The following is a 22,525-nucleotide window of genomic DNA, read 5'->3' as shown; positions in this document are numbered from 1 at the left end:
GTCCGCCGAAGTGGTGGAAACCAAAGGAATTGCCTCTGGCCACCTGGTGGTGCGGTCCACCACGGTGAGGAGATGAGTAAAACCACGGGAAGGCGGTAGTGGTCCCACAAGGTCCACATGTACGTGGTCGAAACGACGCTCCGGAACAACAAACTGAGCCACTGGTGCTTTGACATGCCGCTGGACCTTGGCCTTCTGGCAGACCATGCAGGTGTTGGCCCAGTCCCGGACATCCAGGTGCATACCTTTCCAGACGAATTTCGTCGACATTAGACGTTGTGAAGCCCGCATACCAGGGTGCGACAATCCGTGTATTGCGTCGAAAACCTTCTGGCACCACACGGCTGGCACAATAGGTCGGGGAACGCCCATGGAGACATCGCAAAGGAGCATGGTGCCCGCGGCCTGGAAGCTGACGTCGGCCGGTTGGAAACTCGACGGGATGGTTCTGTATGATTGAACCTCTGGGTCCGAAATCTGATCCTCAGCCATGCGAGCATAGTCAATTCCAAGATGGACCACATGGACCATCGCGCGGGAGAGGCAATCTGCCACCAGGTTGTCTTTACCAGACACATGTTGAATGTCCGTAGTAAATTCCAAAATGAACGTCCGGTGACGTTGCTGACGAGCTGACCAGGGTTCGGTGGTCTTTGACATGGCGAAAGTCAGCGGCTTGTGGTCGACAAAAGCCGTGAAGGGACATCCTTCTAACAAAAACCTGAAATGGCGGATGGCCAGAAAAAGGGCCAGCAACTCCTGATCGAAGGTGCTGTATTTTCTTTCATTTTTTCTCAGCTGCCGGCTGAAAAACGCCAGCGGTTGCCACGTGCCATTGACCCATTGCTCCTGCAATGCACCTATGGCGTAGTCGGACGCGTCTGTAGTAAGGGCGATGGTGGCGCCTTGAAGAGGGTGTGCCAACATGGTTGCAGCAGCCAAGGCGCTCTTGGTGTTCCCGAATGCCTGGTCCATCTCGGCCGTCCAGCCGATTGGGTCTTTGCCGGACTTGCCCTTGAGGGCCCTGTACAAAGGCTGCATAAGCAGCGCCGCCTTGGGGACGAATCAGTGGTAGAAATTCACCATCCCAAGGAACTCTTGGAGGGCCCTGACGGTCTGCGGGTGCGGGAAGTAATAACCTCCACCTTCATCGCCAGGGGGACGGCGCCGTCCGAGGTGATGCGGTGTCCCAAAAAATTGATGCTTTGCAGGCCAAACTGGCACTTGGCCAGGTTGATGATTAACCCATGCTGGCTAAGGCATGTGAAAAGAGTACGCAAGTGGCTGAGGTGCTCTTCCTTGCTAGCACTGGCGATGAGGATGTCATCGAGATAAATGAAAATGAAAGGCAGGTCTCGGAGCACAGAGTCCATTAGTCGCTGGAAAGCTTGTGCTGCGTTCTTTAGACCGAATGGCATTCGTAGGAACTCAAAAAGCCCGAACGGTGTGATAACAGCGGTTTTTGGAACGTCCTGTGGATGAACGGACACCTGGTGATACCCGCGGACGAGGTCGACTTTAGAGAAGATGGAATTTCCCGCCAAATGGGCCGAAAAATCTTGTATATGTGGGATCGGGTGCCGATCAGGTGTAGTGGCGTCGTTCAGGTGTCGGTAGTCGCCGCATGGCCACCACCAGGTTTCGGCACGATGTGGAGAGGCGAAGACCAGGGACTATTTGATCATCGAATAATTCCCAGTTGCTCCACTGTATCAAACTCCGCCTTCACAGCCGTGAGCTTGCCGGGTTCTGTAATGTATGTACCTTTAAGAGAGGAACTATCTTTTACAGCCCCTGTATACTGCAGTACCAGTAGCGACCACACCTGTATATAACACCGTGTAGTAATTTGTACAGTTAGTTCCAGCATACCCTCTGTTCAGTAAACACCTGTTATTACCGTACTCCTGCAGTCCGTGTGTTATTTATACGCGGACACTACAGTGGCGACGAGCAGTTTCGAACTCACCTGCAGTACTGCATCACCTCACGGGGATCCATCCCTGAAAAGAAGCTTCTTGGAGGTCAAAGCCAGAGCAACGGGCGTCGACCGCGGGCAACCGCCCAGTGATCCATTGGAGTTCAGAGAATCGCAGGGGAGGCTGTGGAGAGCTGGGCTTGGTTCTCCAGTCAAGGTGTTCCAGCAAATCGGGCTGGTAGCAGGTAGTGCGCTGACCCTTCCCGGACTGCGGCGGGCTAGAGCTCGATCGAGCGGCTTTGCAAGGGGGCCGAGCAGCGTTGTCGGGAAGAAAAAGAGAGAGAGGGTGGAGCGCACAGGGCGCGGCCGGTGCTCAAGAGCCGGGCAGCGTTAAAGAAAATAAAAAAGGGGAAAGGAAAAGAGACGTGCAATGGACAGCGTCGAAGAAGAATAAAATGAAGAAAATTAATTAACAAAAGAGAGACGCGCAGAAAGCCGCGAGGCGCCGCGATTATTATTTAGAACGCTAGGCGCAGCGGGGGAAGTAGGAAAAGCGCGGGAGGCGCCACTTTAATCCATTGGGGAAGAAGGAAAAGCGCGGGAGGCGCCATTTTAAACCACCCAAGATGCCGAAGAGTGGCAGCATCACTGCTTTCGACAACAAAATAGAAGACTGGACCACGTATGTGGAAAGAATTGAAGTGTACTGTGAGGCAAATGAGGTGGCCAATGAAAAGAAGACGTCGGTATTATTGAATTTGATGGGCGCGAGAACGTACGGCCTATTGCGGAATTTAATTACCCCAGCTAAACCAATGGAGAAAAGCTTTGAAGAGATTGTCAATATCTTACAGGAACATCTAAACCCTACACCGCTGCTGATAGCAGAAAGATTCAAGTTCCATAAAAGAAACCAGCACAAAGACGAGAGTAATGCTGACTATCTTACGGAACTACGCAAGTTATCGAAACACTGCCAGTTCGGAGCAGGACTGGCAGATACCTTAAGGGATGAGTTTGTCTGCGGGCTCCAGAGTGAAGGAACCCAGAAACGACTACTTTCGGAAAAGGACCTTATGCTGGAAAAGGCTTTCAGCGTTGCAGTATCCTACGAAGCAGCAGCATGGGAGCTGCAGAAATACAACAGAAACTGCAAGAATATAGCACCAATGAAATGGCATATGGAGCAGAAAAGTGCTATCGCTGCGGCAGAACAACCCATGACCAGAAGGATTGCTGGTTTAAGGACAAGTATGCAGGCAATGTGGAAAAGTGGGACACATAGCACGAGTCTGCAGGTCGGGAAAGAAAACCAACACTAAAAGAACTACTAAGGAAAAGTACAAGAAAGTACAAAAGATGACGGACAGTAGTTCAGAAGATCAGAAGAGTGATAATGACCCCGGGAGCAGGAGACTAAGTTGTCTAAAGTTACACAACGTGATCGCAAAGGAGGATCACCGAACCATTTGGGTCACCCTCATGATAGCAGGGTCCCAAGTAAAGATGGAATTGGACACAGGATCAGCCCTAACAGTCATGAATCGACGAGACTACGAGCGGCTATTCTCACACATACCCTTGAAGGACACGTCCATTGTCTTGAAGACATATACGGGGCAAAAAGTCTACCCCAGAGGAAAAATAAGGGTGCCCGTTAAATACAATGGCAAGGAAACACAGAAATTGTATCTATATATACTACAAGATGGAGGACCACCATTATTGGGACGTGAATGGATCCGAAAAATACAATTGGATTGGCATTCCATTCAGGCGCTAACTGTGGCTGACAAAAAGGATGACGACGTCACACCTGGACGACGGTCAAAAAATTCTAACTGACGCGAAAGAAGTGTTCCAGCAAGGACTTGGGACTCTAAAAGGCGTAACGGCAACGATAAAAATTGAAGATAACGCAAACCCAAAATTTTTTAAGGCCAGACTGGTACCGTATGCAATCCGCCCAGCCGTCGAAGCAGAGCTGGAGAGTCTGGAGCGTTCGGGTGTGCTGTCCAAGGTGGACTGGAGTGAGTGGGCCACACCCATTGTTCCTGTAATGAAGAAATCATTGAGCAGCACGCCTGGGGAGCCGAAGAAGGTTCGCATCTGTGGGGACTTTAAGGTAACTGTGAACCCAGTCCTTCACATAGTACAATATCCACTTCCGCGGATAGAAGATATTTTCGCCTCACTATCTGGAGGGAAACGCTTTACGAAGATTGATCTGGCCCAAGCGTATCTACAAATGGAGGTAGAAGAAGCATCTAGAAAATACCTCACGATAAACACTCACAAAGGTCTTTACCAGTACAACTGACTGGTATTCGGGGTAGCATCAGCTCCGGCTATTTGGCAGAGGGCGATGGAACAAGTCCTGCAAGGGATCCCGGGGACCCAGTGTTATTTGGACGACGTCCTGGTTACGGGCGAAAATGACAGTGAACACCTTGCCAACCTGGAGCAGGTGCTCACTGGATTACAAGAATATGGGCTACGAGCCAACCGCCCCAAATGCGAGTTTTTCAGGAAACAAATCTCGTATTGTGGCCACGTGATTGATGAAGAGGGGTTACATAAGTCCCCAGACAAGATTGAGGCAGTAGTCAAGGCTCCAGCACCGGAAAATGTGTTGCAACTGAGGTCGTTCCTCGGGTTGGTGAACTACTACCATAAGTTCTTGCCAAATTTGTCTACAATTCTGCACCCACTGAACGCCCTGCTGCAAACTGGAGTAGCATGGAAATGGAGTGATGAGTGTAAGTGTGCCTTTCAGAAATGTAAATGCCTAATCACTTCAAAAGAAGTATTGGCCCACTACAATCCAACACTACCGATTCGGTTGGCATGTGATGCGTCTCCCTACGGCATTGGAGCGGTGCTGTCGCACAAATTCCTTGACGGTTCAGAGAGGCCAATAGCCTTTGCGTCACGCTCATTAACCTCAGCCGAGCGTAACTATGCCCAGATTGACAGGGAGGCCCTCAGCCTGGTGTGGGGGGTGAAGAAGTTCAATCACTATCTGCACGGACAGAAATTCACCTTACTGACTGATCACCAGCCTCTTGTCTCCATTTTTAACCCAAAGAAGGCCGTTCTGGTGATGACGGCGCAACGGCTGCAAAGATGGTCACTTTTTCTAGGGGCACATCAATACGAAATAGAGTATAAGGGCACGAAACAGCATGGAAATGCTGATGGGCTGTCGCGCCTGTCGCTGCCTACGGTGGAGGAAGCACCTGCAGTGGACCCTGTTGAGATATTCTATTCGACCATAGTCGAATGTCTACCTGTTACAAAGTCAAGTATAGAGAAGGAAACCCGAAATGACCCGACACTCTCTCTGGTCTATGATTTGACGGTGAAGGGATGGCCAGCCAAGGAGAGAACAGCTGTCAGTGTGCTGGGGGACCTTGATGTGTGGATCCCGAGTGGTAATTCCACCCAAGTTGAGAGATAGAGTGCTCAATGAGCTTCATGAGGGTCATCTGGGAGGGGTAAAAATTAAGAGCCTAGCCAGGGCGTTTGTGTGATGGCCGGGAATCGATAAAGAAATCGAGGAAATGACCAAGAGCTGCCCAGGATGCCAGAAAGTCCAAAACGCTCCACCACAGGCCCCGCTACACCCATGGGAGTGGCCCTCATCTCCATGGCAACTGGTACACATTGATTTTGCTGGTCCATTTATGGGCTCAATGTTTTTAATCGCCGTGGATGCACATTCGAAATGGCCAGAGGTCATCAAAATGTCCTCCACCACCACGGAGAAAACTATTGCAGTCCTACGGACCATCTTCGCCAGGAATGGCTTGCCAGAACAGATTTGCTCCGACAATAGACCACAGTTTTTGTCCGAGGATTTTTTGAGGAATAATGGGGTAAAGCATTACACATCCGCCCCATATCATCCAGCCACAAATGGATTGGCTGAGAGGTTTGTTCAAACCTTTAAAAAAGCAATAAAGGCGATGTATAACGACAACATACCACTGCAACACAAGATGGATAATTTCTTGTTTGCTTACTGGAATGCGACACATGCAGTCACCAACCAAGCTCCAGCCATGATGTTCTTTAACCGAAGGTTAAGATGTCGCCTGGATTTGCTCAAACCAAACATAAGACGAGATGTTGAGAATAAGCAATTCCAGCACATCAATGAGAAGCCAACCAGGAGCTTCAAGATAGGGCAACCAGTCTTGGCCCGCGAATACCGAACAGAAAAATGGCAGCCAGGAACGATATGCACACGGCAGGGACCACTAATGTACATAGTGGACGTTGGAGAGAGCATCGTGAGACGCCATGCTGACCAGATTCTAGAGTCACAGGAACAAGTCAAACCCATGCCACGATCATACGCACCTGGTGATGAACCCGAAGTACAGATTGCGTCTACCTCAGAATCAGTGGTATTGGAAGCTGACGAACCAACCAATGACAATGAGCCAGAATCGACTCCGCCGCAAGAACAGGATACTCGAGAAAGACGCTATCCAGACAGGATCAGGAAGCCTCCTCAAAGACTGAATTTTATAAATGATTACTTTCAGCTGATGTATATAGTACAAAGAAAATTGTAATTGTAATTAGTTATTATTTAATTGTTAAATGAATGTTATGTACTGTTTATCTAAAAAGGGAGGAATTGTAATGTATGTACCTTTAAGAGAGGAACTATCTTTTATAGCCCCTGTATACTGCAGTACCAGTAGTGACCACACCTGTATATAACACCGTGTACTAATTTGTACAGTTAGTTCCAGCATACCCTCTGTTCAGTAAACACCTGTTATTACCGTTCTCCTGCAGTCCATGTGTTATTTATACGCGGACACTACAGGTTCCAGCCTTCAAGCCCGTGCATAAACCGGGGAGCCCGTCGTGGTGATATGATGCTCCACACCATGCTTAGTGACCGAGGAAGAGAAAGTCGGCCTGGTCAGCTCCGGGAACTCACAGAGGAGACGAGTGAATTCATCCGGAGATGGGTACGCGCAGGCAACAGACCACGACACGGTGGTGCTGCGGTGGCAGGGGATCGAGTGGAAAGTGGCCGCGTTGATCAACCGGCAGTGCCAGACATCGACGAGGAACCCGTTTGCACACAGAAAATCTGCCCCGAGGATGGCTTGCGAGACCTTGGCCGTGACGAACTCCCAGCAGAAGCGCTGACCGCCGAAGCACAGTTGGACCCGCCGCTTCCCGAAGGTACGAATAGCCGCGCCATTAGCTGCTTCGAGGGAAAGGCCGTGGCCCCCAGCTTGGAGATCCAGCCTCAACGCAAGCAAAATACTACACTGCAAACCGGTGTCACAAAGGAAACGGTGACCCGATAGGGAGTCTGTGATGTAAAGAAGCTTCCCTGAAGATCCGATGGACATCGCAGTCGCGGTGTGCCCTTTAGACCCGGTCCTCCTTCGCGAAAAACGCTGCGGGAGCGGTTTTTTTTTGGGGCGAAAAACTGCAGGGAGGACGGCAGCGCCTGGCTTTCGTGCCAAAATGGGCGTGGTAGGAGCACCAGCCGGCCGCCTGAGGAGGTGGATTCGCGTCTGTGGGGGTTGGGTGCCTCGTGGCCGTGCAGCACTGCTGGGTTACGGTGAAAATCTTATCGGCTTCTGCTGCGAGTTCAGCACAGTCTGCGATCACAGAACTGGCTAAGGCAGCTTGCACTGGTTCTGGAAGCTGGCAGAGGAACAACTCCCTAAAAAGGAAGCATTCCGGTTCAGCACCTAAGAGTGTGAGCATTTGGCTCATGAGCTCGGACGGTCTGGAGTCCCCGAGGCCGGGCATAGCAAGAAGTCTGCGAGCGCGCTCCAACTTCGAGAAGCCGAAGACCTGCAGCAACCGCGCCTTTAAAGTATCGTACTTGCCGTCATCCAGTGGGCTACCGAGGAGGCTGACGATCCGTGAGGCTGTGGCGCTGGCGAGGGCGGAGACCACGCAGTAGTAACGGGTCGAATCCGCGACGATGTTCCGGATGGCAAATTGAGCTTCAGCCTGGATAAACCACGCGGCTGGTTGTTACTCCCAGAATTGTGGCAGTTTCAGGGTCACAGCGTTCGTGTCCATGATGAATATCTTCCACGAAAACTGTTCGTAGAAGTCGGGGTCACCAATATAGGAACAGAGGTTCCTAACGAAAAGACTGAGTTCGACTCAGGTAATTAAAACAACGAACTTTAATGGAACAAAACAGGTTTTAACTAGAAACTGCTGGAATACATCGAATACAGGTCTGCTCTCTTTGAAGGCTCCATGAGGACTGCCACTCTGGTCTGAAGGCTGACGTCATGACATCATCACGTTCTTCCCGCCATTGGGGAATCACGTGACGAGCGGCATGACGTCATCACGTTGAAACCGCGCTGTAAAGGTAACTAGACATAGTACAGTTAGACAGTGTAATTAAAGGTACAGACACAGGCTGTAACTACATTGCTGTTAAAGGAATTATGTACAACTGCTCTGAGTCCTTTGGTGGCTCCGCCACAGTCTATAGAATACGCCTAGTAGTGTAATGGCACCTCTATTATTTCTTAACTCTAGCCATATAGATTCTGTCCTCGACCCCTCCAGGATATCCTCCCTCTGCAGCAGTGTAACATTCTCCTTAACCAATACTGCCACACCACCTCCTATCTTTCCTTCCCTATCTTTCCTGAACACCTTATAACCAGGAATATTTAATATCCAATCCTGCCCCTTTTTTGACCCAGGTCTCATTGCCACAACATCATAATCCCATGTGGCTATTTGTGCCTGCAGCTCACTTACCTTGTTTACTACTCTTCGTGCGTTCACATACATACACTGTAAACCCATCTTAGACCATCCTGTATTCTCTCTTAGTTGGACCCCACCTAATAGCTTATTATTTCTTACTTTAATGCTCTCTGCCTCTCCCAATCCTTTGAGCACTTTATTTTCCCTTTCTAATGTTACATCCTGGTGCCCATCCCCCAGCCAAATTAGTTTAAACCCTTCCGAACAGCACTAGCAAACTTCCCCGCGAGGATATTGGTTCCGGCCCTGTTGTGGTGCAACCCGTCCGGCATGTGTAGGTCCCACCTTCCCCAGAACCGGTACCAATGCCCCAGGACTCTGGATCCCTCCCTCCTGCATCATGTCTCCAGCTATCCTTTCATCTGCTTTATCCTCCTATTTCTATACTCACTTGCTTGTGGCACCGGGAGTAATCTGGAGATTACTACCTTTGAGGTTCTGCTTTTTAAACTCTTTCCTAGCTCCCTAAAATCTGCCTGCAGGACCTCATCCCTGTTTCTACCTATGTCCTTGGTACCAATATGGACCACGACCTCTGTCTGTTCACCCTCCTGCCTCAGAATGTTCTGCAGCTGCTCGGTGACATCCTTGACCCTGGCACCAGGGAGGCAACATACCATCCTGGAGTCACGTCTGCGGCCGCAGAAACGCCTGTCTGTTCCCCTATCGAATCCCCTACCACTATTACTCTCCCACTCTTCTTCCTCCCCCCCGTACTGCTGAGCCACCCGTGGTGCTGCGGAGTTGGCTCTGACTGAACTCCCCAGAGGAACCATCTCCCTCACCAGTACTCAGAACCGAATACTGGTTGGAGAGTTAGTTGCACTTCGGGGACACCTGCACTACCTGCCTGGTTCTCCTTTTCTGTCTGGCGGTCACCCATTCCCTGTCTGCCTGTGTACTCCTTAGCTGCGGGGTGACCACCTCCCGAAATGTGCTATCCACGAAGCTCTCAGCCTCGCGGATGCACCACAGTGGTGCCAGCTGCTGCTCAACCTCTGAAACCCGGAGCTCGAGCTCCTCCAGCTAATGACACTTCCTGCACATGTGGTTGTCCAGGACACGGGAAGCATCCTGGATTTCCCACATGTCACAGGATGTGCATTCCATGGGACTGAGCTGCCCTGCCATGCTTCTATTTAATAGACTATTAACTAACTTACAGAAACTTAAGACTAAGATGTATATGATTCAAGTTATTAATTTAACATAACAGTTACTAATTTAATATAGTATTAACTGTTACTAATCTCCAAGTTTCTGCTTAATGCCTAGCCAACTATTTAACCCCGGCCCCTAACTGGAAGAGCAAAAAAAACCGATGTGACCTTTACCAACCAATCAGTTACCAGCTATCCTGTGATGTCACTCCTGGATTTTTTCTTTTTGTTTCTCTCTCCTCTCTGTTTCCGACAAGGTTTGCTGCTCTGCGAGTCTGGGGCTTCTCTCTGCCGCTCCTTGTGTTCTCGACCAGGTTTGCTGCAAAGGCCACGGGGTGTTCGTTAGCCTCTTGCTGGGCATCCCCAGCCGCGTGGGTGAAATTAACTGAGTCCATGTCCGAATGGGAACAAACTGAATCCATGACGTCCCACCACCTGTTGTTTTTATCATAGATTTCCTGTGAGAGTGATAACTTGAGTTCCTGTGAGATGCATGACAACAGAACTTATTTTAAGTCTGTTCACTCTAACTCAGTCTGACAGCGATGGAACGTACCCCAATCACTTGTTAGAGCAACTGGGTTCGTCCCCCAGTTTATTGGTCCCAATTCTTCAGCTACTGCTTTGCACTCCGCCAGGGTCAAACATCTACTGGTAGAAGTAGTTACTTCCACATTTGGGGGCAGGTTGTAGGCTACAGAAGAGGTATCATTATTGAATTCATCATCCGAGGGTGTAGGGTCACCAAATTGGGTGATAGTAGTGACTATATTAACCTGCTTGGTTTCTACCGGGGTAGTTTGTCCTGGATAGGAAGGCAGAGGTGCAGAGGGTGGGGGGCTTTTTTGGCAGATGGGGTTATTATTGCACTGGGCTTTTCTTGTTAGATCATCCCAGTTAATACCGGGAGCCCTTGGTTTTATGTGACTGATGGCCGCAGCCGTTTGTCTCCCCACTTTTCACTTCAATTCCATAATTTTTAATTCGCACTGAGTATGGTCGGTGGTCACCAGAGGGGGTTTCTCAAGTAATTCTCTCAAGGCTCCCCTGGCATCCTCAAGTTGTGAGGTCAGGGATTCATTTTTGATTTTTAAAGCCTTGTTATCCTCAAACACCTGATGGTGGCGTCTTGAGGCAAGTCGTGCTTCATCTGCCAAGGCTTGCTCTTGACGGAGAAGGGAACAGGCCTTGCCAGTCCTGTAAGTTTCTTTCAAGTTGTGCATTGTTCTCTTTCAGGAGTACCACTTCACCTCCCAAGCGAACGGCACACAAGTGGGCCGCGTAAGCCAGCCTATTTCTGGCTTCCTTAACTTTACATTTCTTCGCACCCACCTGGGACGCTATCTTGCCCCAAATCTCGGAGTAACTCTTCTTGCTCGTCTCGTCACCCTATTCCGATTACTGCTTGGGCCCTCAGGGCCCCTAACCTATCCGAGAGACTGTTTGCAACTTTGTCTCTAAAATACACACCGCCATTTCGTTTTTGCTTTACAACCCGATAACAACACCTAGTACCTTTATAGACCAAACCTGTCCTCAACTTGTTTCGACCACAACAATCCTTTTGCACTCCTGGCTGGCTCGCCAATTTGTAGAGATTCGCGTATCTCTGGTAAACAGGATCGAGTGCAAACCAATATGGTGGGTATATTGCATTTAATTGGCATTTAGTATGGAATATAACACACTAGTTATACAGCAAAAACATACAACCGTGACAAGTAGCTGGTACCGGACCCGATCGGACAGACGGCTGGCGTGCACGAACAACTCTGCCTATTCGTTCTACTTCTTGTCTCACGTCTCTCTCTCTCTCTCTCTTTCTCTGAACTACCTAAGAGTGTTAGACTAAAGTCCACATGGGTGCACTCTCTGAAGAGTGTTAGACCACCGTTTCCACTCTCAGGAGCCCCTCGCCCCACGGTCTGAGCTAAGAGTTCTTTAGAGTGTCCTTTTATTCTCTTTATAGCGGTGGGACTGAGGTAGGATATGGACAAGACCATTTAACCTATAGAGCTTCCCCTTAAAACAAGGTGCCCAATGGCATGTCGAGTTCTTTGTCTAAACTATGGAAAAAGGGTTAACGCCCCTGGTTATCTCCCAATTGTCAGGGATCTTCTCACAACCATTACACTGTGGCGGAGACCACATAGGGACAATAACACAATTCACAATGTATAGCCAATGTTGTTATATGTACCTAAACACAATTCACTATGTATAGCCAATGTTGTTATATGTACGTACTTGGTTGGGTTATCGGGGCAGGGTCCCTTTAAGAGTGTCAGTAGCGTGATGAAGTCATGCGTCGGTAGCGTGATGACATCATAGCCCTGCAACGAGGCCGAGACCCTCAGTCCTCATGGAGAGTGAATAAAGTAACACGCGTTTTGCCTTTGCTGCAACAAAAGTCTCAGAGCCTGTTGATTTCAAGTGACTCCAACATTGGTGACCCCGCTGCTCTTTTGGACGATTCCAAAGACCTCATCCGAAATGGCGGCGAATGCCGTTTCCATCAAATTACCCGAGTTTTGGGAACAACAGGCTGCCGCTTGGTTCGCCCAGGCCGAGGCTCAATTTGCACTCCGGGACATCACCGCGGACGACACGAGGTACTACTACGTCGTCTCTGTTCTCGGCAGCTCCACCGCGGGCAGAGTCGTGAGCCTGCTCGAGAATCCCCTGGAGCTCAACAAATTCGAAACGCTGAAAACGCACCTCTTAGAAACTTTTGGACTCACCGAAGCCGAGCGTGCACGCCGACTTCTCTCTCTACCCGGGCTTGGCGACTCCAAGCCCTTGGAGCTGATGGACCACATGCTGGCCCTCCTGGGCACACACAGGCCTTGCTTCCTCTTCAAGGAACTGTTCCTTCAACAGCTGCCAGGTCAGGTACGGTCGGTTTTAGCCAACTCTTCCAGTACCGATTTCCGCGACCTGGCCAAGGAGGCCGACAAATTTTTCTCTGCTGGGCAACAGTACTGCGTGGCCACGTGGAGCCCTGCCCCCACCGATACAGCCCAACGGCGGCAGCCCCCAAGCCTCTGCTTCTACCACGCGCAGTTCGGCCCCAAAGCCAGGAAGTGCCGGCCCCCGGGGGGGAACCACGGCCCCGTCCTCGAAGCCGCCAACGGCAGTTTCATCCACACCTTCGGGAAACGGAGCGTGGTGCTTTGTTTTGGCGGGCAGCAGTTCACCTGGGACTTTGTCACGGCAAAAGTTTCCACCCCACTTCTTGGCGCTGACTTCCTCTGCGCCAATGGCCTTTTGGTGGACGTCAAGAACCGACGTCTCATCAACGCTGAGACTTTCAGCTCGCTCCCGTGTTCCCTCAGCGGGTCCAGCACGACGAAGTTGTCCAGCGCACTCTCGGCCTCCGACGAGTTTTCCCGCCTCCTCGCCGAGTTCCCGGACCTCACAAAGCCCACGTTCTCGTCCACCGCCACCAAACATGGGGTAGAACACCACATCTCGACCACCGGTCCGCCCGTCTACGCCCGCGCTCAGCGCCTCGACCCGGGGAAACTCGCCATCGCTAAAGCTGAGTTCGACACCATGGAGCGCCTCGGCATCATCCGCTGGTCGAACAGTCCATGGGCCTCGCCCCTCCACATCGCTCCAAAACCAGGCGGTGGGTGGCGCCTATGCGGCGATTACCGGCGCCTCAACGACGCTACGACCCCCGACTGCTACCCGATTCCACACATCCAGGACTTTTCCGCCCGCCTGGCCGGGAAAGTGGTATTCTCGAAAGTGCACCTCGTCCGGGGTTACCACCAGGTCCCTGTCCGGCCGCAGGACTTCCCGAAAACCGCGGTGATCACCCCGTTCGGGCTGTTCGAATTCCTCCACATGCCATTCGGCCTCAAAAACACCGCCCAGGCTTTTCAACGCCTAATGGACACCGTGTTACGGGACCTGACATTGCTGTTCGTATACCTGGACGACATCCTCATCGCCAGCGCCTCCAGGACGGAGCATGTGTCGCACCTTCGGACTCTTCCAACGCCTCAGCCAGCACGGCCTAATCGTCAACCCGGCCAAGTGCCAGTTCGGGCTGTCCTCGATCGACTTTCTCGGGCACCGCATCACGAAGGACGGGGCGGTGCCACTGCCATCGAAAGTGGAGGCCATGATGGACTTCCCGCGACCCCTCACCGTGAAGGCCCTGCAGGAGTTTTTGGGCATGGTGAACTTTTACCATCGCTTCGTCCCCCGGGCAGCCAGTTTATGGAGCCCCTTTATGAGGCCCTCAAAGGCAAGCCCGACAAGCTCGCCATCGACTGGTCCGAGGAGATGGCCAATTCTTTCACGGACACGAAAAGGGCCCTCGTTATCGCGACCATGCTGGCGCATCCGTTACCTGATGCGCCGATCGCTCTCACCACCGATGCCTCGGACTATGCGGTCAGCACCGTCCACGAACAGTGGGTCAACGGCACCTGGCAGCCGCTTGCCTTCTTCAGCCAGCAGCTCCGCCCCAACGAGCGGAAGTACAGCACCTTCGATCGCGAGCTTCTTGGCCTCTACCTCGCTGTCCGACACTTCTGTTTCCTACTGGAGGCTTGCCCGTTCACAGCGTTCGTGGACCACAAACCGTTGACCTTCGCCATGGCCAAAGCTTCCGAGCCGTGGTCGGCCCATCAGCAATGCCAGCTGGCCTTCATCTCAGAGTTTACAACGGACATCCAGCATGTGGCTGGGAAAGACAACCCCATCACCGACGGTCTCTCCTGAGCCGTCGCCAGCGCCGTACACCTCGGCATCAACTACACCCGCATGGCGGCCGACCAGGCCTCCGACCCGGATGTCCAGGCCTACAGAACAGCGGTCACGGGCCTTCAACTAGCGGACGTTGCGTTCGACGATGCCGGCACCACACTCCTGTGCGACATCTCCGTTGGGCAGCCACGCCCCGTCGTGCTTGACGGGTGGAGATGGCAAGTTTTCGACGTCGTCCATAATCTTTCCCACCCAGGCAGGAAGCCATCACAGAAGCTGGTGGCGGCTAAGTTCGTCTGGCATGGGTTCAGGAAAGACGTTCGCGACTGGGCCAGCACCTGCGTGGTATGCCAACGCTCGAAAGTGCATCGCCATACTAAGGCCCCGTTGGCGCCTTTCGCAGTGCCCGAGAGGCGGTTCGACCATGTTAGTGTGGACCTGGTGGGGCCCCTGCCACCCTCCCGTGGGTTCACCCACCTCCTCACAATGATCGACAGAACCACCCGATGGCCGGAAGCCGTCCCGCTGTCTTCAACGACGTCCGCCAATGTGGCTCGGGCATTCATCAGCACTTGGGTCACCCGGTTCGGCGCCCCATCTGACATTTCCTCCGACCGGGGACCACAGTTCACGTCGGAGCTCTGGAACGCTGTCGCCTGAGGCCTCGGCTTGAGACTCCACCACACCACATCATATCACCCTCAGGCTAACGGACTGTGCGAACGGTTTCATCGCTCCATGAAGGCCGCGCTCCGGGCCAGCCTCCGGGACGACAGTTGGATCGACAGACTCCCGTGGGTCATGCTGGGACTCGGGACCGCCCCCAAGGAGGACCTCCAGTCCTCATCCGCCGAGCTCGTCTACGGACAGCCGCTGCGGGTTCCCGGGGATTTTGTCCCCAACGCAACGGAACCTTGGTCCGCAGCCCATCAGCGGTCTGACTTTCTGGACAACGCCAAGGTTTTCGCGCCGGTGCCCACATTGCAGCATGGCCTCCTGCAGTCCCACGTTCCGCTCGACCTTCGTGTGGCGGAGTACGTTTTCGTCCACCACCACGCCCACCAGGGACCTCTTCAGCCACCCTACGATGGACCATTCCGCGTCCTGGAAACCGGGGACAAGACCTTCATAGTGGATGTCGGCGGTAAGCCGGACTGCATTTCCGTGGACCGTCTTAAGCTGGCCCACCTGGATCTGGACCGGCCCGTTGAGTTGGAACAGCCCCTGAGGCGGGGCCGACCTCCGGTTTCTGCACCCTCAGTCCACCACCGAGCGCCCGAGGTCCCTCCGACGAACCCCCCGGTCCCCGCCCCAGAATTGAGGAGCCGTTCCGACCGTGTGATCCGGCCCCCCCAACGACTGACATTGCCAGTGCTAGTGAATTCTGGGGGGACGTATGTGGCGGAGACCACATAGGGACAATAACACAATTCACAATGTATAGCCAATGTGGTTATATGTACCTAAACACAATTCACTATGTATAGCCAATGTTGTTATATGTACGTACTTGGATGGGTTATCGGGGCAGGGTCCCTTTAAGAGCGTCGGTAGCGTGATGATGTCATGCGTCGGTAGTGTGATGACATCATAGCCCTGCAACGAGGCTGAGACCCTCAGTCCTCATGGAGAGTGAATAAAGTAACACGCGTTTTGCCTTTGTTGCAACAAAAGTCTCAGAGCCTGTTGATTTCTAGTGACTTCAACAACATATGCTTTCTGTACTTGACCAACCAGAGCCTTACAGCATCTTGAGGACAGTCTTGCCTTATCTCATCCGGCCCTTTCCTTCCAAAGCTATAGAGTTAAAAATTCAGTTGCTTTGCGCCTCCCGTTAGCACCCTAAGAGGGCGCTAATGGGGTGCAAAGCAACTGGCGCCCTGGTGTGGCGATGTTTGTGCCGCTCACGAAATTGACCAGACATTTTGCGGCAGCGCTAAACACTACCGCCATGATCTCCTGCGCCCGCAGATCGTCACATCAGTCGAGCGTGCAACGGCCCGGTAGCGCCCCGGACCGGATATTGAGTGGCGCCCCCTGCCTTACTGCCTGCTGCTAGCAATGACAGGTTGAGGGGAATGTTTTACAGTCATGAAGGGACTGGGGGAGCGCTATTTAAGGGCGACCACTTCCTGCCTTTTTTTGTCGGCGACATTTTTGCACCATGCATTCTGAGAGAGAAAGAGACTTCTGGAGAGATTCAACGCTGTGTGAAGGAGTTCTGGGTACTGAGCAGCACTTTGCAGGTTCATTTTGATTTGACCTTCCTTGCATCGATTTAGAAGACTATGGGGGCTGCACTCTGAGCTCTTTCCCTGGGCTTCTCCATTGTTCTTTCCAGCAGATTTGATGTACAGGTCTCTCCAGGCCGAGATTCAAGGCTGCAATGAGCAGGGTGTGGATGGAGAGCAAGATGGACCCTCCCCTTTAAGAACTGGCCGGCACCAGTGTGTCTGTGTTCCATTGCTGATTGACATGATCTGAGCTTCGCCAGCACTCTGAGGTGGCACCTCGCTCCTCGGCGTTAGCGCCTTAAGAGAGGTGTGTAGCGCCTGATTTAGCGCTCCAATCACCTCCAGGGGTGATAGAAGCCAAGTTTGCAGTCAGAGGCGATAATTAGCGCCAGGCGTTAAACTTTGCGCCCGGCCGATAATTGCGCCCCAAACGGGGCGATACCAAATTTCTCCCCCTTAGTCTCTTATCTCATCATGTCTTGTCCCCCCTGCTGCAGCCAATGCACGTGCTGTGCCAGGCACAACTTTGGGCCATTAAATCAGAGGCCCAAGCCAGAACTGTCTTACTCAACCAGCTGCTATCCAAACTATCTCCCCTTAATCTAAGAGCCTATTCCATCCCGAGACTATTAACTCCCTTCCAGAAATTCCTTCTATTCTATGTCCTTTATACTAATTAACTTTTAATGATCTTCTCAAGCAGTTCTGTTAAACAAACTCCAAATTCTACCATAGCATTATAATATGGTTATTAGTAATAATGGAAGAAACATAGGTTGGGCCTTCATTGGCCAAATTAAAGACACAACAAGAGTCAAAATCTAAACTTACAAACAACAGACAGCTAGCCTGTCGTTAGCTGACAAGGCCATACTGTGGGCACCTGTGTGGAATGTTATGCCTCATCTATTCTAACTAACTGAAGACATTTTACATAGAAACATAGAAGATAGGAGCAGAAGTAGGCCATTCGGCCCCTCGAGCCTGCTCTGCCATTTAATGAGATCATGGCTGATCATCCAAATTCAGTACCCTGTCCCTGCTTTCTCCCCATATCCCTTGATCTCTTTAGCCTTAAGAAATATATCTAACTCCTTCTTGAATATATTTAATGAATTGGCCTCAACTACCTTCTGTGGCAGCAAATTCCACAGGTTCACCACTCACTGGGTGAAGAAATTCTTCCTCATCTCAGTCCTAAATGGCTTACCCCTTATCCTTAGACTGTGACCCCTGGTTCTGGACTCTCCCGCCATCGGGAACATCCTTCCTGCATCTAGTCTGTCTAGTCCTGTTAGAATTTTATAAGTTTCAATGAGATCCCCTCTCATTCTTCTAAACTCCAGCGAATATAAGCCCAATCGATCCAATCTCTCCTGATACGTCATTCCTGCCATACCAGGTATTAGTCTGGTGAATCTTCGCTGCACTCCCTCCATGGCAAGAACATCCTTCCTCAGATAAGGCGACCAAAACTGCACACAATACTCAAGGTGTGGTCTCACCAAGGCCCTGTACAACTGCAGCAAGACATCCTGTACTCGAATCCTCTTACTATGAAGGCCAACGTGCCATTTGCCTCCTTAACCACCTGCTGCACCTGCATGCTTACCTTCAGCGACTGGTGCACAAGGACACGCAGGTCTCGTTGCACTTCTCCTTCTCCCAATTTATTGCCGTTCAGATAATAATCTGCCTTCCTGTTTTTGCCACATTATACTACATCTGCCATGCATCTGCCCAATCACCCAACCTGTCCAAATCATACTGGAGTTTCTCTGCATCCTCCTCACAGCACACATGCCCACCTAGCTTTGTGTCATCTGCAAACTTGGAGATATTACATCTAGTTCCCTCATCTAGATCATTAATATATCCAGGAAACTTTCATTTATCCGGAGGTTAAATGTCTGGAAAGCTCTATCCACCGGCAAAATTCAGGAGTCGGTTCAGATAAGTTTTTTTCTTTTCGTTGCTTTTTTTCTGCAGTCGTGGCTCTGCAAGGTCTAGCTGAAGCTGTTGCTTAGCTACAGAGACGCTTGCAAGCTACGCCGACTGTTTTGAAGCTGTTGCTAAGCAACAGGGTTTGTTGCTTCACACGGAGCTCAGAAGCTCCATATATTTTAACATTAGCGCTGGTTTCTACGGCAGTTTTGATGGGACGGCACCAGCTCGGTCCCGTCAGTGCCGGATACCAGAAAGTTTCCTGTATTGTGAATAGCTGGGGTCCTAGCACTGATCCCTGTGGTACCCCACTAGTCACTGCCTGCCACTCGGAAAGAGAGCCGTTTATTCCAACTCTTTGCTTCCTGTCTGCCAACCTGTTCTCTATCCAAGTCAGTACCTTACCCCCAATCCCATGTGCTTTAACTTTGCATGCTAATCTCTTATGCGGGACCTTATCGAAAGCCTTCTGAAAGTCCAAATACACCACATCCACTGGTTCTCCCTTATCTATTCTACCAGTTACATCTGCAAAAAATTCCAGTAGATTAGTCAAGCATGATTTACCTTTTGTAAATCCATGTTGACTTTGTCCGATCCTGTCACTGTTTTCCAAGTGCTCTATTACATCTTTTATAATTTTGTCTCAAAGTCTAATACAAGCCTCCAGGAAAACAAAACTTACACAGTTCCAGTAAAACACAACTTATACATTAACCCCTTACTTGCCTCGAGCACTAATACAATCATTTACACACAATATTATTCGCGTTACAGTTTCATTCGCATAACCATATATATTTTTAGGCACCCCTACTTTCTAACATCCTGTTACCACGTCCTTAATAATAGATTCTAGCATTTTCCCTACTATTGATGTCAGGCTAACTAGTCTGTAATTCTTCATTTTTTCTCTCTCCCTCCTTTCTTAAATAGTGGGGTTACATTTCCTACCTTCCAATCCATAGGAGTCATTTTAGTATCAGTGGAATTTTGGAAGATGACAACCAATGCATCCACTATCTCTATCTCTTTCAGTACTGAGATGTGGAGAAATTTCTTCACTCAGAGGTGAACCTATGGAATTCTCTACCACAGAAGGCTGTGGAGGCCAAGTCACTGAATATATTTAAGAAGGAGTTGGATAGATTTCTAGACACAAAAGGCATCAAGGGGTATGGGGAGAGCACGGGAATATGGTATTGAGATAGAGGATCAGCTATGATCATATTGAATGGCGGAGCTGGCTCAAAGGGCTGAATGGCCTACTCCTGCTCCTATTTTTCTATGTTTCTAAAACCCTAGGATGTAGGCCATCAGGTCCAGGGGGATTTATCGGCTTTCAGTCCCATTAATTTCTTGAGTATTACTTTTAGTTCCTCATTCTCACTAGATCCTTGGTTCTCCACTACTTCCGGAAGGTTTTTTGCGTCTTCTTCCGTGATGACAGACACAAAGGCTGTGAATTTAATACCACTCAGAGGGCGGGTTTGGAGGCGGATCCACTGTCAAAATAGCAAAGATTGACAGCGGGTAGGAAAACCGCTATCAACCTGCCTCCACGTGAGTCTCCCAGGTGTTGGGTCTGTCAGCGGAGAACTGACCTGATACCAAGTGGCGGGGGAGAGATTTCAGCTTATTAAATGGCTTGTTAAGAGCCAATTTAAGACTATTTTGAGGCTTCCTTCAAACTTTACGTTCTCCCCCACGGGTTACCCACTGTTCGGGGAACACGCCAGCTCAACCTGGCATGTTTTGAGTCTGCGCTGATGTGTCTGATGAGCTGCCAGCTACAGAAGTGGTGTAAAGGATGCCATGTTGCAGATGGTGATTTCGAGAGCACAGAAAATGTTGGTTACTGCATTCTTTATACATATAGAGATTTCTTTGGCCTACAAGTTTTTAGATCCAACTGTGTATCCAGTGCCACCTCATTGGGAGAACCTCCCTCACCATTGACAAATCGCTTCTGCCATCACACCTGCAGCTGCGATCTATTGCAGTAACATCGGTGCCCTTGAAAAAATAAGACCTTGGTCTTCCGAATCCTTCCAAGATCCTGGTAAACATAAAAGTACTTCAGGCACAGGCATCAAGAACTATTCCTTATACCTGAACAGATTGAAACATAGTATCCTAGAATCATAGAATGGTTACAGCACAGATGGAGGCCATTCGGCCCCACGAGCCCATGCCGGCTCTCTGCAAGAGCACTTCAGCTAGTCCCAGTCCCCCGCCCTTTCCCCGTAGCCCTGCAAATTTTTTTCCTTCAGGTATTTATCCAATTCCCTTTTTGAAAGCCTCCATCACCCTTTCAGGCAGTGCATTCCAGATCCTAACCACTCGCTGCGTAAAAATGTTTTTCCTCATGTCGCCTTTGGTTTTTCTGCCAGTCACATTAAATCTGTGTCCTCTGGTTCTTGACCCTTCCACCAATGGGAACAGTTTCTCTCTATCTACTCTGTCTAGACCCCTCATGATTTTGAACACCTCTATCAAATCTCCTCTCACACCTTCTCTGCTCTAAGGAGAATAACCCCAGCTTCTCCAGTCTATCCACGTAACTGAAGTCCCTCATCCCTGGAACCATTCTCGTAAATCTTTTCTGCACTCTCTCTAAAGCTTTCACAGCCTTCCTAAAGTGCGGTGCCCAGAATTGAACACAATACTCCAGGTGAGGCCGAACCAGTGTTTTATAAAGGTTTATCATAATTTCCTTGCTTTTGTACTCTATGGCCGTGATTTTGCCAGCGCTCAGAGGAAGGGTTTGGAGGCGAGTCAGAGGTTAAATTCATTTTGATTGATGGCGGGTTCCGAGATGTCGGGTCTGTTAGTCCCGATTGGAGCCGCCATCAAGCGGCGGGAAAAACACTTAAGGCAGTTAACAGCTTGTTAACTGCCTACATAATCCAATTTTAGCAGGCTCTTCCTATTTTAGGACATTTTCAGCATGTTGCACGCTGTACCCAAAACATGTCAGCTGATTGTGCCGGGTTCAACAACTACGCGAATTCTTGAAAGTTGCACCTGCAGCATAAAAGCGGACCTGTAACATGGCTGACTTTCAGATGACAGAACTTTGTGTTTTGAGATGTTGGAACACTTTTTGCAGGTCTATTGAGCTTGTAAGTGGTTAAGCTGTGATCCATATGCACTGTGACCTCCTTGGAAAACCCTCTCCCCACATTGCCTGAGCGCTTATAACATCTATTCCTTAACTGACATATATACCAGTGGAATGGGAACCATTTAGACCCGCTCATCTTGGTCCTCAGAATCGGAGGAAGAGCAAGCACAGCAGCATCAACAACAGGAGCACCAACCTCCTGCTCACCCACCTGATGCTACACAGGGCAGAGGGCATCAGCGCAGGCCTGCACGTCGCTGCAGGAGATACCCCCAACACAGGGTATACAGAGGATGAGCTTCCTCAACATGACTGAGCAGCAGTGCCAAAGGAGGCTGAGACTTTCACGAGAGGTAGTCGCTGACATCTGCGCAATGCTGCACCAACACCTGGAGCCCAGAGGAGCGGATGGACACCCCTTACCAGTGGCTGTCAAAGTCACCACGGCCCTCAATTTTTTTGCTTCAGGGTCCTTCCAGGGATCATCAGCACACATCAGCATCTCCCAGTCGGCCGCACACTGTTGCATCACGCAGGTTACCGATGCCTTCTTTGTGAAGGCACGCTATTACATCCACTTCTCCACGGATGAAGCAAGTGTAACCGTGCGTGCTGTTGGCTTTGCAAATATGGC

The 22,525-nt window shown here is 50.6% G+C and overlaps 1 protein-coding gene across 1 annotated transcript in view; it reads left to right on the top strand.

The window, feature by feature from the left end:
* The first annotated feature begins 6,825 nt into the window (after nt 1-6,825).
* LOC147120525 (uncharacterized) overlaps nt 6,826-22,525 on the top strand; it is a 44,047-nt gene continuing 28,347 nt past the window's right edge. Inside the window, exons 1-2 of the mRNA XM_085984231.1 lie at nt 6,826-6,909; nt 11,101-11,145. Of these exons, the coding sequence (XP_085840357.1) occupies nt 6,826-6,909; nt 11,101-11,145 (129 nt within the window). The remainder of the gene's footprint in view (nt 6,910-11,100; nt 11,146-22,525) is intronic.

This window comes from Somniosus microcephalus, chromosome 4 (genome assembly GCF_052327205.1).
Source record: "Somniosus microcephalus isolate GS21.2 chromosome 4, FLI_Smic_1.0, whole genome shotgun sequence".
Lineage (NCBI taxonomy): Eukaryota > Metazoa > Chordata > Chondrichthyes > Squaliformes > Somniosidae > Somniosus > Somniosus microcephalus.
This window is presented reverse-complemented; position numbering and strand designations above follow the sequence as displayed.